This window comes from Amphiprion ocellaris, chromosome 6, assembly GCF_022539595.1.
Source record: "Amphiprion ocellaris isolate individual 3 ecotype Okinawa chromosome 6, ASM2253959v1, whole genome shotgun sequence".
NCBI classification, from domain to species: domain Eukaryota; kingdom Metazoa; phylum Chordata; class Actinopteri; family Pomacentridae; genus Amphiprion; species Amphiprion ocellaris.
In genome coordinates, this window is record NC_072771.1 from 35,021,407 (window position 1) to 35,037,444 (window position 16,038).

Sequence of the window (16,038 nt, forward strand, 5' to 3'; positions counted from 1 at the left end):
TTTTTTTTCTTAAATTCACACCAGCCAATGAACATTCAGAATTTGATGTGACATTGACATCAGGTGCAGTTATGCAAATTAGCACACCTGTCAGCACTTGTAGTAATTACAGGTAATATTTAAAAGAGCAAACCAAAAAAACATTTTTTTAAAACGACTTTCGAAGTGGCGACAAATTGTCAACTCCAGGTTACGGTTCATGTTTTTACACCAGTACACAACCAGTTTATTCACACATCAGTTCTTTATCAGTCACACTTGTGTTCAGTCCATCACTCAGCCTTTCTCTTTGTCTTTCCTTTCCTGCCACAGCACCTCTGGAAGCAGAAGCTGCAGGTCTTGACAAAGAGGAATATTAGGAGCAGAACTATGGTGAGGAGGAAGGCTATGACATCCAGGCTGTGATACTGGTACCAGGTGAGCTCATGGGCCTGGACCCTCAAGTGCTTTGCCCCTTTGTTTCTCATGGTGAACTCAATCCAGAACACTGACTCATCCAGGGCACTCATGGGTCTGTCATGGTGGATACTGGACAGTCGCATAGCATTTTCCTTGTACCTGTGAATGGATATAGATGAATACATATTATCACACTGTAGTTTTAACTTTTATCCTTCAAGGTTGTTCACCTTATAAAGACAAGGGATAAAAACTGGGATATACGTTTTAGTTTGTATTTTCTTTCAGATATGCAGGTGTATGAGGGGATAAAAGCCATTCAATGGTTTTATTAATGTGACCTTTGAAAGTCAGTGGTTTGAATTGAAGTCAAGTTCATGTACATTTAAAAGGTACAGTTGTACATTAAAAGTTGTACAATGAAATGCATACGCCCTGGCTCTCTCTCAGCTCTTAAAAGTAGCAATAAATATGAATGAAAATGATCAATAATAAACAGGACATGAAAAACAACAGTAAACATGAAATCCCACAAATTCTAGATAACTCACTGTGAAAATGTAAATGGCCTAATGTTCAGTAATCTAACTGACTCGTGATCAAACCTGTTTTAAGGTTATTGGTCTGAGCTCATTAGTCATTTTTCTGAGGACAGGAATGAGAACAAACCATGTGCTGAATGACTGTCCTCAATGATACTTAGTGTCTTGCTCTACAATGAAGCCTCAGTATCTGAGACGGTGGTCTTCCAATAATGACCAAAGCAGATTTTTACCTCCAGTAAAAATGCTCTCTATATATCCCGTTAGAATTTGACAACATTTCAGTTTTATCAAGGTATCACAGAAAATCTGAATGACAGCATTGGTGCTTAAAGACCAGGAGATCAAGCCTGAGATCTGACTGTATCAGAATCTAAAATTGTTGATGATGTAGACTGGTGGCTGAACAGTTTGTTGTCTTGACACCATATAGATTGGTCTCTCTGCTTCCTGTAGGCGTCCTAATTGTTGTTAATCAGTGGAATCACTGCGGTGTTGTCTGTGAGTCTCACAATACTCTTATTGTGATACTTGACAACACAGTCATATGTGAACAGACTGTAGAGTGATGGACTGTCATGTCAGTCACTGCATTAGACCATGGCTTCTTCAGAGCATGTTATCATTTTGACACCCATATTATTAATGTGAATTCTCCAAAGAAGCACAAAGAAAACAATGTTTCAATACCTCTAATGCCCTAAAAGTGCAGACCTGTAGGAGGACTTACGATTTGTCATTGATGACAGTGTTGATGGCATCTGTAAGGTCCTCACTCTTCATGAAGTTCAGGTCCACAGTAACTGCAGCTCCTTTAGCCTTCATGTGAACCAAGTTGTCTGGCTGGTCAGCAAACAGTGGGATTCCCACCAATGGAACACCGTGATAGATGGCCTCGTAAATCCCATTTGTGCCACCATGAGTGATGAAAGCTCTGGTTTTAGGGTGACCTGATTTGTGGCAGAAATCATGAAACATGCAGTATTACTGGAGATGACCAGAGGAGTTATGCAGAAATAGATTTGTATGTTCAAAAAAATACTTGAACTGTGCAATAAGATAACAGATCAAAATCAACTAAACAAGGACAAGGGTTTACATGACATGCAATATTTAATCAACATAACATTTATTGCTGTTAGAACAACCAGCTGTATTGTGCTTGCATTGTTCAAGCAGAAACAACAAATAGTGTTTTACATGACATTCAAAGCACAAAGTAAATGAATGAAATGCCCACAGCTAAAATAAATAAATAAATAAATAAATAAATAAAAAATTAACATTGATTTAAGTGAGATACGCTCCAGATACACTTTTTACCAAACAACAAAACATTTTTGTTAAATTGGCAACGCCATTGTCAAAGTTGTGATTTGACTGGCATTTGATTATATGAACATTGTATCTTTTCCTGATGGTAAAAACCAAGCAAACAGTTAATTAGTTTTTTTTTTATATCCTTCAATAATGTGATGGATACCAAAGTTACTCACCCAGCAGGTCGTTCTGAGGGATCCAGTCATATAATTTGGTGTTGGGACCCAGAGTTTTTGGTTTTTCTCCACTGTATCTCCACAGAACCTATAAACAGCAGTTGAAAAGTTATTTTTAGAATAACACAATGATAATTTTGTCACAATATACTGTATCTCATTGGATTAAAAGATCTGTGGCGCCATACTTTAATTTGGAAAAATAGTCATTTATGATAACTTATGTTTAATTGACATTTCGAATGTAGTTGTATGTGTATATTCTGCATTTAGAACAGTTTTTTAAAGCAATAAACTCATTCAGACTCGTTAGAATTGTCATGGTGACAAACCAGAGCTGATAAATTCTTCAAACATGGCAGTAACAGAATAACCATGGGGCTCCTCTGACCAACTGACTGAGGATCTGAGAATGGAGCTAACTGATGTCTACAGAGCAAGGAGGATTTTTAAAAGATCAAAGCACTTCCAGCTTGAAATTTCTTAATCTTGAAGTCAGCAGTAATGTATAGAGGTCCACAGTTAATTGAGACATTTGAAACCACTGGGTTGAGTTCAGACTGACTCTGTAGCAGATGATGCTCCCATCTATAAAACTGTTTCAGGGTTACTGAAGGTGGTTCCAGTTGGCACAGACTGATGGTCCTCTGACCTTTTGAGGGATCTGAGCGAGGCCTGAGGCTATCATGTTTGCCTTCTCTGTGGTGATGTTCTTAATCATGGATCCTAATGTGAAGACCACGATGCCAGGGTCTCCAGAACTATTGACAAATTGTTCCATTTCCTGCCAGAAAGAAGAATATTCTCTATCAGCAAGTCAAACATCTGTTTACTTTTCCTTGCTCAGCGTTTTGACTGCTGGCTCTCTTCATTGTTTAAGTCAGGAATACTGCACAAGTGTGTTGTAATGACAGATTAATAGGCTTGTGAGAGTGGAGACAGGCCTACCTTTGGTAAAGGTTTAGCAGGTCTGCAGTGGATCCCACCAACATATTTGAAGTTGGGGAGGAAAGGACGAGGGAAATCAAAATCCCAGTAGGTTCGTAGTAACCAGATGTCTGCTCTGCCCATCATCTCACAGGCACTGGTGGGTGTTCCTGTTGCATTGCAAAAGAAATGGATTATGGAATTTCACCAATAATTGAGAATATACAGCAAATGTTCTCATCGTGTTTTATACACTGTGATTAAATATAAAATCACTGCAGTTCATCCAAAGCAATTCCTTAATGTGATCCATACAAAAAGTGTGTTCCTTCAATGGTTCTTGCTCAGCTGCTCACCTTTGACTTCAGAGTAATATTTATCCATTTCTTTCCACATGGTGTACTCCATCACAACATCCTGCAGAGTGTTGAAGAGAACGTTCCATATTCTCTGTGAGAAATCCATCTTGTCTGTAAGTTTGCTCAAAGCTCCAGGAACAAAGGAAGGCGGAGCAGGTACCTGACCACACAGCCTCTCCCAGTTATTAGCTATGGAAATTTGTAAGGAGAAGACGAGGGGGATGTCCAAAATGTCTGCTACTAAGTCACTTCCAGGGCAAATGGGGTCAGACAGGAGAAGGTCATAATTTCCCTCCTTCAACTTCTTCATGATGGTTTCTGATTTCAGCACACCGTCCAATACCTTTAGAAGAGCCTGCATCTGATTCTTCATCACCTCTATGACTCTGAGATAAATCTGCAAGTAGCTCATATGATCCATCTCATACATGGAGAATTCAAAGAACTGATTCATCAATCCCTCCATGTCCTCCACTGAAACAGAGACATTGAAGGGTTCGTAGCGAAAACGTGAGGGTTCACTGCTGTTCATGAATAACGATGAGCTTGGGACCAGGACTGTCACCTGGTGTCCTCTGTCGATCAGCGTGTCCAGCACCGGTTTGATGTTAATCCAGTGGCTGCCTTCAGTATACCACACTAAAATCTTTCCTCCATTTGCACTCCAAGTCATGCAAAGTACCAGCAGGATACAAGCAGAGAGACGCAGCTCCATGGTGGCTGTTGTTCAGTGGCAATGGCAGCTGTGGCCAGATCGTTTTTCAAAGGTGCTCCTTTAATGGTAATTATTAACCAGATAAAGTTGACCTGTGTTCCGCCTTGTGTTGCATGAAATATGAGGTAAAAGGTAATGACTATAAAGGTGACAGCATTACAAATCAAAAACAACATGTAACCTGCACATCAGTTTGCTTTGTTGTTTGTTTTTTTTTTTTTTTTACCAACAGACTGTTGCTTCAGGATGCTAAGGTGGTCTCTACGCACTCCTCACTGGCCTTGAAGTACATGACTGTGAAATGCCAACATTCCTTCCTGCTGCGTGAGCTGATGGTGGTCATCATTGTAGGCTCCTGCCTCACAGTTGTGTATGAATGTTATTTTGTTACAGTGCTTGTGCTTTAGAAAATCTCTGTTTATTATATTTTTTAATTACTCTTTTAACCAAGTGTTGATTGTCATATTGTATGTAGTGCTTTTGTGGATTGGAGGGGGAACATAATTTCACTTTTGTGTGTATACCGATGCACAGAGAAATGACTACTACAGAAATCATGAATCCTGAAGACATCCACAAATGGAATGTAAAGACTGTCCTCAGGCTTCCAGATTGTAGCTGCTGGCAGAGGAGAGACGTAGTGAAGTAACACAGAAGAATGACTGCAGCTCAATGAGTTTGGACATTCTTGTATAATCTGAGGAAGTAGTGGGGGCCAGTGGAAGAAATCCTTGCATATCTCCGAAATGTGACTGTGAATGAGACCAAGCAAGTGCTCTTTTTGTTAGGTTAAGATTTGTTTTCTGCCATTTTACCATCATTGGGCTTTTAGGATTCAAAGTGTTGTAAGTTTTGATATTTTTATCCACAGAAGAGTTTTGACTCCAGGAATGGCCGTGTTGGTGGGTAATATTCCTATTGGATGAGTGGCTGTGTTTTTTGGAAATGTTCTGCAGAGGATGAAGCTGACTGACTTTTGCTCAAATGACTTTTACTTTATTGTAAAATTGGGAGGTTTACTTTTCTGTTTTTTAGTGAATGTCAGTTTGTTGGATAGATAAAATATTTGGATATTTGGTTAATATAATACATGTGAATCAGGACTATTTAGTTGTTCCAGTTTCTTATTTGCCAAATAAATAACAATATCATTTTTGGATTGAAACTATTTTTGACAGATTTCTATGATATTTATTTTCTGGTTTTTATGACAGGTGGTCTAATAAACGTGTTAAGCACTGTATATATACTAAAGTTATTAGGTTTTTCAGACTGCTACTAATACTGTGTGAGCATCCCAGGTGCACATGTACCTGATGTCAAAACAACTATTAATCAGTGGCTTTGTAGACAAACAGTCAAGATAATTTATGTCTTGTTATTGTCTGTCTTTACAGTGTTATACCATCCTTGGTTTGGAGGTATCCAGAGTGACGGTGGTCAACTCTAGTCTTCGCATCGTCCATGAGACCATTGTCAGACCTGATAATGAAGTTATCGACTATAACACCAGGTAATGTAGTTATATTTCTGGCTGTTTGTTTTCCTCATCTTTTCTTAAGCACAACACATTCACTGTGCACCTAGTTACACTCTACCTTCCCCCTGTTGGCAATAAGATCCTGATAAGAAAACGGGCAAGAAGCTAAAGGCTGAGCACTTGTATTATATCTTAATGAGGATGCTGAATGGCAGTAAAAATACAAAGTTCAGGGAAATAGGTTTGCCACTATGTGAAAGGTGCCGGGTGATTAAAAATAACTAAATTATTCTACTACTGGTTATGTTTTTAATCAGTTAACAGGGGTCCGTTTCACGAAGCAGGTTCAACAAACTCTGAGTGTAACCCTGAACTCTTGATTTGATCTACTCTGAGATAGGAAACTCTGAGTTTCTAGTTCCAGAACGGCTGATTTGAGTTGGTTTTATCAACTCGGAGTAGTTTCACCTGGAGTTAAGCGTGTGCACCACAACTATAAAAGTCCAGTATCAATGGAGCCACGATTCGATGAGTCACCATGGCAACGGGGAAGCGGAGGACTACACCATTTGAACTGGAAATCTTAATGCGCTTATATGGCGAGTTTGAACACGTTTTTAGAAAGAAGTGCAACACCGCTGCAGCTGCAAAAGAGGGAGACGGCGTGGGAGAATATTGCTGCCCGGGTCAATGCGAAGTTTAAATGTAGTCCTTTGCAATCACAATAATATTACAGGGGAAAACTGCTTGAATAGTAGCCTATGAAGTTATTTAGGTGCAATCCCACGGGGAAGAAGCGCATGTGGCAGCAGCTTAAGATGAAATATAAAAACACTCCCTGGGAAATCCTAAAAGAAATTAAAATGACAAATCCCAGTCTGAGGTTGCAGCACAATGTCATTAACAGTATGATTAACAGTAATTTAACAGATCTCTGCATCATTCACCTGCAATCCTGTGGAACTCCTCCTTGATGGCTCTGACAGGTTTATGTCCAGGGAAAACCACAAAGATGGTAAAAGTCGTTTCAGTGCCAGACACACTTTTCTGACTGTCCTGCATACAGTTGTCTTACTGAAGTGCTCTGCATCTCCAACATTATATAAAAAACTTATGTTTGCAAAGAACCGCAGCGCAACACACAATATCTGCTGGGATGTGAGAGCATGACTGCAGTTGGTAATGTTGTAAATGTAAGGAGATTATGGACTGTGGCGTGAAACGGTACCGCTCAAAAAGATAATTGTCCAGAAATGCGAGAACATCTATGCGCGGTCTGATAACAATCTCCTGACGAATATTTAATTCTCTGCGCAGTAATGCTGCTCCTTCATCCACTGCATCGTTAATGAAAGGACATGACATTTTGACAGACGGCAGAACGAGGCTTCGCCAAAACTCACCTGCTGACTGCATGAATGAGGAACTCTAATAGCATGTGGCCGAAAGAGGGCGGAGACAGAGAGAAACTCGAGGTTTACTGAGATAATCCTGGTCCCAACAAGGTTAGGTTCATAGACTCTGTTACTACAGTAACTGACCTCTCTCTGTGAAACAGGCTAGAGTTACCCCTCTTTCTCTGGTTTGAGTTACCTCCCTTTCTGAAACGGAAAACTCAGTTTCCTTCATTTCAGGATTAACAGACTCAGGGTTTTCACTAAACCTGCTTTGTGAAACGGACCCCTGGTCTATTGACACTTGACTCATGTAGGTTTTCAGGCATCAGTGAGGAAGATGCGAAGGGTAACCACACCTCCCTCACAGAGGTCCAGGAAACCTTGTTGAGCTTCATCAGCACCATTCTCATTGGCCACGGCCTGAAACAGACCTCTGTTTTCTGAAGGTGACCACTACAAACTTTATAACAGAGCACTGACTTTTTTTGTACAGCTGCTTCGCCACCTCTATCACATCTTACACAGGTGATTATAGAAGCCTTGGATTTTTTGAGACCAGAATGAGTGTGTTCACATAAAACAGGAGGTTTGTTACAGAAAGCCAGTCAAGTTTTAGCGTATCTCTCTGCAATGTTTTTAACATCATTTCCCCTGCATGATCCTTCTTTAAATGTTATTTCATATGCAATTCTTTGACATAGTTGTTTTCATCTATTCATTGGAATGCTGTACTTTATATATATATATATATATATATATATTTATTTATTTTCAGTAATACATTTGACTCTGATATCCCAATGAACAGCTTGGTGGCTACGCCATTGAAACACCTGATGAAAAGGCACAATCTCTGTAACTTCATCAGCTAGATTTAAGTTTGCAATCCTCATAGGTTTAAAGCTACTTTAGAAACTATTGACTTTAATTACTTCTGAACAGATTGATAATTTACGATAAAATATGCAACGGACATGATGCAATGACAAAGACCAACAGTGTCACATTTTGCAACTATTTCTTGTTAGTATGGAGGTTTTGTATGAAATTCAGTAATGTTACTGTGGTGCTCCACCTGGATTAATAGTGAACCCAACATTAGACCATAGATGGTTGTTAAGAGGGTTTTATCAGTAATAAGCCATCCATCCATGTTCTTGCGCATATCTGGGTTTGGGTCGTGGAGGCAGCAGACTAGGCAGGTCATTCTAGACGTCCCTCCCCTCAGCGATACTTTCCAGTTCTTCTTGGGGGATCCTGAGGCGTTGCCAGGCCACACGAGATATAAAATCCCTCCAGCAAGTTCTGGGTCTACTGTACTATAAGCACACCCATAGATACACAATAAGCTTGTGGATACTTTTAATCATTAACAAGTGTTCATAGATTCTGGTCAACTTCACACAATAACAGGTGAACTACCAGTCAGGCATTTGGAAACTGTTTTCTTCTGCTTATTTTGATAAACTTTTGCTGACTGTTTCAGTAGATTGATTGTGTTGTGACTTGTTGCACTTGTGACAATGAGTATTGTTATGCATTCTAATGAAATGTTGTCAAATAAATTAAAATAAAATCCAAATAACACACATTTGTTGCAAAATAGAGATATTTTAGAGAAAATCAAAGATGGGAAAACTGAAAAAAATGAAGGAAATAAAAAAAAAACAATCTTCACTGTTCATACATGAAAAAACAAACACAGTTATGCATGAATATCATGTCTGTTTTTTTGAAGCTCTGTCAGTTCTGAGACATAAAAAGCTATTTATTTTTTGGTTTAATTACATCACTTGATTTTTTTGTAAAAGTTTTATTTGCAGCTCATTTGTCCATGTCTGTAGAAATATTTGTGATGACACTATAGTGTGCTGAGAAAACCTGACATCAGTATTATTCAAGTAAAGGAACAGAATGAAATCTTTTTTTTCTTAAATTCACACCAGCCAATGAACATTCAGAGTTGAATGTGCAATTGACATCAGATGCAGTTATGCAAATTAGTACACATTTCAGCAGTTACTATTTAAAAGAGCATCCAAAAGAGTGACAAATTCTCAAATCCAGGTTACTTTACATGTTTTTACACCAATACACAACCAGTTTATTCATACATCAGTTCTTTATCAGTCACACTTGTGTTCAGTCCATCACTCAGCCTTTCTCTTTGTCTTTCCTTTCCTGCCACAGCACCTCTGGAAGCAGAAGCTGCAGGTCTTGACAAAGAGGAATATTAGGAGCAGAACTATGGTGAGGAGGAAGGCTATGACATCCAGGCTGTGATACTGGTACCAGGTGAGCTCATGGGCCTGGACCCTCAAGTGCTTTGCCCCTTTGTTTCTCATGGTGAACTCAATCCAGAACACTGACTCATCCAGGGCACTCATGGGTCTGTCATGGTGGATACTGGACAGTCGCATAGCATTTTCCTTGTACCTGTGAATGGATATAGATGAATACATATTATCACACTGTTGTTTTAATTTTTATCCTTCAAGGTTGTTCACCTTATAAAGACTAGGGATAAAAACAGGGATGCATGTTTTATTGTGTATTTTACAACTTGAATATCTTTCAGATAAGCAGGTGTATGAGGGGATAGAAGCCACCCAACGGTTTTATTGTCTTAATGTGACCTTTGAAAGTCAGTGGCTTGAATTGAAGTCAAGTTCATTATTATATACATTTAAAAGGTACAGTTGTGGATTGGAAGTTGCACAATGAAATACATACGCCCTGGCTGTCTCTCAGCTCTTAAAATTATATACACATATGAACGAAAATTAAGAATAATAAACAGGACATTTAATACAGCAATAAACATGAAATCCCACGAATTCTAGATAAATCACTGTGAAAATATAAATGACCTAATGTTCAGTAATCTAACTGCTTGATGATCAAACCTGTTTTAAGGTGATTAGTCTGAGCTCTTTTGTTGCTTTTCTGAGGGCAGGACTGAGAGCAAACCATGTGCTGAATGACTGTCCTCAATGATACTTAGTGTCTTGCTCTACAATGAAGCCTCAGTATCTGAGACGGTGGTCTTCCAATAATGACCAAAGCAGATTTTACCTCCAGTAAAAATGCTCTCTATATATCCCGTTAGAATTTGACAACATTTCAGTTTTATCAAGGTATCACAGAAAATGACAGCATTGGTGCTTAAAGACCAGGAGATCAAGCCTGAGATCTGACTGTCTCAGAATCTAAAATTATTGATGATGGAGACTGGTGGCTGAACAGTCTGTTGTCTTGACACCATATAGATTGGTCTCTCTGCTTCCTGTAGGCGTCCTAATTGTTGTTAATCAGTGGAATCACTGCGGTGTTGTCTGTGAGTCTCACAATACTCTTATTGTGATACTAGACAACACAGTCATATGTGAACAGACTGTAGAGTGATGGACTGTCATGTCAGTCACTGCATTAGACCATGGCTTCTACAGAGCATGTTATCATTCTGACACCCATATTATTAATGTGAATTCTCCAAAGAAGCACACAGAAAACAATGTTTCAATACCTCTAATGCCCTAAAAGTGCAGACCTGTAGGAGGACTTACGATTTGTCATTGATGACAGTGTTGATGGCATCTGTAAGGTCCTCACTCTTCATGAAGTTCAGGTCCACAGTAACTGCAGCTCCTTTAGCCTTCATGTGAACCAAGTTGTCTGGCTGGTCACCAAACAGTGGGATTCCCACCATTGGAACACCGTGATAGATGGCCTCGTAAATCCCATTTGTGCCACCATGAGTGATGAAAGCTCTGGTTTTAGGGTGACCTGATTGGTGGCAGAAATCATGAAACATGCATTATTACTGGAGATGATCAGAGGAGTTATGAAGAAATAGATTTGTATGTTCAAAAAAATACTTGAACTACGCAATAAGACAACAGATCAAAATCACCTGAAGTAGGACGAGGGTTTACATGACATGCAGTATTTAATCAAGATAACATTTATTGCTTTATGAACAACCAGTTGTATTGTGCTCACGTTTCAAGCTGAAACAAGTCGTATTTTACATTGCATTTAATCCGCAAAGTTAATGAATGAAATGCCCACAGCTTCAAAAAAATTTACCTAACATGGATGGAAGTGAGACAAGCTCCAGATACACTTTATAGGCAACACCACTGTCAAAGTTGTCATCTGACTGGCATTTGACTGTGTGAACATTGTATCTTTTTCTGATGGTGAAAAAACAGTTATTTTTTTCGTATCTCTCCATCAATAATGTGATGGATACCAAAGTTACTCACCCAGTAGGTCGTTCTGAGGGATCCAGTCATATAATTTGGTGTTGGGACCCAGAGTTTTTGGTTTTTCTCCAGTGTATCTCCACAGAACCTGTAGACAACAGTAAAAAACAACGTTGTAATAACACAGTGATACCTTTGTCATCATTCACTGTATAGCTTTGGATTAAATAATCATGATTTGTGATAACTTATTTTTAATGTACATATAGAATGTAGCCAGTGGGATTTGATGCAATCACTTGTTTTTCAGAAATGAGGCTTTTTTCAAACGTTCAATTTCCTTTTCTATTTCTCCATTTTCTGAATTTTAAACTTTTATATTTTTTCATGAATAAACTCATTAGGACTTGCTAGAATTGTCATGGTGACAAACCAGAGCTGATAAATTCTTCAAACATGGCAGTAACAGAATAACCATGGGGCTCCTCTGACCAACCGACTGAGGATCTGAGAATGGAGCTAACTGATGTCTACAAAGCAAGGAGGATTTTTAAAAGATCAAAGCACTTCCAGCTTGAAATTTCTTAATCTTGAAGTCAGCAGTAATGTATAGAGGTCCACAGTTAATTGACTGAGACATTTGAAACCACTGGGTTGAGTTCAGACTGACTCTGTAGCAGATGATGCTCCCATCTATAAAACTGTTTCAGGGTTACTGAAGGTGGTTCCAGTTGGCACAGACTGATGGTCCTCTGACCTTTTGAGGGATCTGAGCGAGGCCTGAGGCTATCATGTTTGCCTTCTCTGTGGTGATGTTCTTAATCATGGATCCTAATGTGAAGACCACGATGCCAGCGTCTCCAGAACTATTGACAAATTGTTCCATTTCCTGCCAGAAAGAAGAATATTCTCTATCAGCAAGTCAAACATCTGTTTACTTTTCCTTGTTCAGCATTTCTACTGCTGGCTCTCTTCATTGTTTAAGTCAGGAATACTGCACAAGTGTGTTGTAATGACAGATTAATAGGCTTGTGAGAGTGGAGACAGGCCTACCTTTGGTAAAGGTTTAGCAGGTCTGCAGTGGATCCCACCAACATATTTGAAGTTGGGGAGGAAAGGACGAGGGAAATCAAAATCCCAGTAGGTTCGTAGTAACCAGATGTCTGCTCTGCCCATCATCTCACAGGCACTGGTGGGTGTTCCTGTTGCATTGCAAAAGAAATGGACTATGGAATTTCACCAGTACTTGAGAATATACAGCAAATGTTCTCATAGTATTTTATACACTGTGATTAAATATAAAATCACTGCAGTTCATCCAAAGCAATTCCATTATCATCAGACTTAATGTGATCCATACAAAAATGTGTTCTTTCAGTGGTTCTTGCTCAGCTGCTCACCTTTTACTTCGGAGTAATATTTATCTATTTCTTTCCACATGGTGTACTCCATCACAACATCCTGCAGAGCGATGAAGAGTACGTTCCATATTCTCTGTGAGAAATCCATCTTGTCTGTAAGTTTGCTCATAGCACTGGGAACAAAGGAAGGTGGAGCAGGTACCTGACCACACAGCCTCTCCCAGTTATTAGCTAAAGAGAAGCGCAAGGAGAAGATGAGGGGGATGCCCAAAATGTCTGCTACTAAGTCACTTCCAGGATGCATGGGGTCAGACAGAAGAAGGTCATAATTTCCCTCCTTCAGCTTCTTCATGATGGTTTCTGATTTCAGCACACCGTCCAATACCTTTAAAACAATCTGCAACTGAGTCTTCATTAACTCTGCAACTCTGACATAAATCTGCAAGTAGCTCATATGATCCATCTCATACATGGAGAATTGAAGGAAATTGTTCCTCGATTCCTCCACGTCCTCCACTGAAACAGAGACATTGAAGGGTTCGTAGCGAAAACGTGACGGTTCACTGCTGTTCATGAACAATGAGGCACTTGGGACCAGGACTGTCACCTGGTGTCCTCTGTCGATCAGCGTGTCCAGCACTGGCTTCATGTTAATCCAGTGGCTGCCTTCAGTATACCACACTAAAATCTTTCCTCCATTTGCACTCCAAGTCATGCAAAGTACCAGCAAGATACAAGCAGAGAGACGCAGCTCCATGGTGGCTGTTGTTCAGTAGGAATGGCAGCTGTGGCCAGATGTTTTTTTAAGGCGTTCCTTCAAGGGTAATTATTAACCAGATAAAGTTGACCTCTGTTCTTCTTTGAGCTGCATGACATATGAGATAACAGGTAAAAGGTAATGGATAAAAAGGTAACAGCATTACAAAGCAATAACTACCTCTACACTGCACGTGTTTTGTTTTTTGTTTCGCCAACAGCCTGTGGTGTCAGATGGTCAGGTGGTTTCTACACAAAGCTCACCACTCTCGGAATACAGGACTGTGAAATGCCAACCTTTCTACCTGCTGCATGAGCTGATGGCGGTCGTCATTGTAGTATTTTATGTCCCACCGAGCACCAATGTGGTGGAGACTGTGGGTGAACTATACCACAACATCAGCCTGCTGCAGACGGCTAGTCCTGAAGCTTTCTTCGTTGCAGCTGGAGACTTCAAACAGGCAAGTATCATGTCTGTCTTACCAAATTTTTATCAATATGTGAAATATGCAACCAGGGGCAACAACACATTAGATTAGATTTGTATAAACACGATTTATACACATTATAGATCACGTGTATTCAAAATAAAAAATCCCTCAGAGCAGCCCCCCCTCGCATACAGATGCACAGAGAAATGACAAATCATGAATCTTGAAGACACCCACCAATGGAATGTAAAGACTGTCCTCAGGCTTCCAGATTGTAGCTGCTGGCAGAGGAGAGACGTAGTGAAGTAACACAGAAGAATGACTGCAGCTCAATGAGTTTGGACATTCTTGTATAATCTGAGGAAGTAGTGGGGGCCAGTGGAAGAAATCCTTGCATATCTCCGAAATGTGACTGTGAATGAGACCAAGCAAGTGCTCTTTTTGTTAGGTTAAGATTTGTTTTCTGCCATTTTACCATCATTGGGCTTTTAGGATTCAAAGTGTTGTTAGTTTTGATATTTTTATCCACAGAAGAGTTTTGACTCCAGGAATGGCCGTGTTGGTGGGTAATATTCCTATTGGACGAGTGGCTGTGTTTTTTGGACGTGTTCTGCAGAAGATGAAGCTGATTGACTTTTGCTCCCCTGACTTTTGCATTCTTGCCTGAGGCTGACTTTTTCTGTTTTTTGTGAATGTTGCACCAACTGTTTGATAGCTGCAAATCAGAAATGGTAGAGTTTGGGATTGAAATCTGTGAGCTGTTGTGAGTAGACAGAGGGGTTTGTGTAAATCCTCACGTTGTAGAGGAAACATCGTGTAGCATTACATCCAAGCCAATTTACAGCAGGAAGGGATCATTTCCATTAGCAAAGAAGTGTACACATTTTTTAATCTGAACAATATTTAGTCAAGAATCTCTGCAAAATCTGCAAGGAGACCATACTTTTATTTATGAAATGTTGGATCAACGCTGATGCAAAATGAAGTCAACAGCCAACGGTAGCATACCACTTCACCTAAAGAAATTTAAAACAATCGGTGAGAATTAATTTCTTCCAAATGGATTTATCATTTAATTGAAATATTTAGCATCTTCTCAGTATTTTTGTCTTTCCGGCAGATCATTTGGCATTGTATGATAGTTTGAATTGTTATATTTTAACTTATGAAAGTCTAACTGAGGGCAGCTATCCTGTCCAGCATCCAGAGAGACGTGGCTGTGCTGTTATTTTTACTGAGAATAAGACAGTGCATGCTGACCACAACTGATCAGATCTCAATGCTGTTTTCCTTTTATTTCACTAGAGGGCACACTTTGCTATTGTATTCTGTCATGAGTTCTTTCTGTTTTATTGGAGGATCTGCTGTCAGTGTGACAAACTCATTTGCATAGAGGAATGCAAATATCATTGTGGGAAAGCAGATGAGAATAGAAATCAGCAACCGGTGATTATTTTAATTATCAATTAATCAATTACTTTAATGATTAACTGAGTGTATGGTATATAAAATAATAAATTAGTCTTTTTTGATGATCTGTTTGCCATCTGCTATTATTCTACTAAACTTTGTTGAATCAATTTCCTGAACTTCTTTCAAGTGTGCTAGTTGATGTTTTGATTGTTTGTGTTTTGTCTTGACCAGTTGCATGTCCATGATTCCCTCAGCCTGGATGGGTTTGTGTCTACTTTCTCCAGATGTACCTCAGACACCAGCTGTCCTGGTCTTTACTCCTTGGACTGTGAAACAGTGATGTTGGCTGAGTTTTTTTTTTTTTTTTTTTTTTTTTAAATTTTATTAGATTTTCAACATACACAACATAGCTCAGACAGAACACAGAGACAGAACGATAAGGGCAGGTGAGTACAGTAAAATGTCACTCGAAATAAAAAGACAATTTATGAATTAGTGAGAGGGAAATCCTTTGAGTACATGAGAGGCTAGTAACAGGCCAGTAAATTTCAGAT

The 16,038-nt window shown here is 39.3% G+C and overlaps 1 protein-coding gene across 3 annotated transcripts; it reads right to left on the reverse strand.

Moving 5' to 3' along the window:
• Window positions 1-196: 196 nt before the first annotated feature.
• Window positions 197-13,671, reverse strand: LOC111580425 (UDP-glucuronosyltransferase 2A2-like). Of its 3 annotated transcripts, XM_023288160.3 has the most exons (7): window positions 12,931-13,671; window positions 3,721-4,369; window positions 3,386-3,534; window positions 3,090-3,221; window positions 2,438-2,525; window positions 1,672-1,891; window positions 197-558 (listed from the first exon to the last, which is right to left on the reverse strand). In XM_023288160.3, the coding sequence occupies exons 1-7, from the start codon at window positions 13,639-13,641 to the stop codon at window positions 273-275; spliced, it is 2,235 nt and encodes a 744-aa protein (XP_023143928.3). In that variant the 5' UTR covers window positions 13,642-13,671; the 3' UTR covers window positions 197-272. The 3 variants fall into 3 exon arrangements, with proteins under 3 accessions (XP_023143928.3, XP_054867150.1, XP_035812184.1); XM_055011175.1 differs by lacking the exon at window positions 3,090-3,221; XM_035956291.2 differs by lacking the exons at window positions 197-558; window positions 1,672-1,891; window positions 2,438-2,525; ... (1 more) ...; window positions 3,386-3,534; window positions 3,721-4,369 and adding exons at window positions 8,661-9,751; window positions 10,882-11,101; window positions 11,584-11,671; window positions 12,281-12,412; window positions 12,577-12,725 and having other exon boundaries at window positions 12,924-13,669.
• Window positions 13,672-16,038: the final 2,367 nt, after the last annotated feature.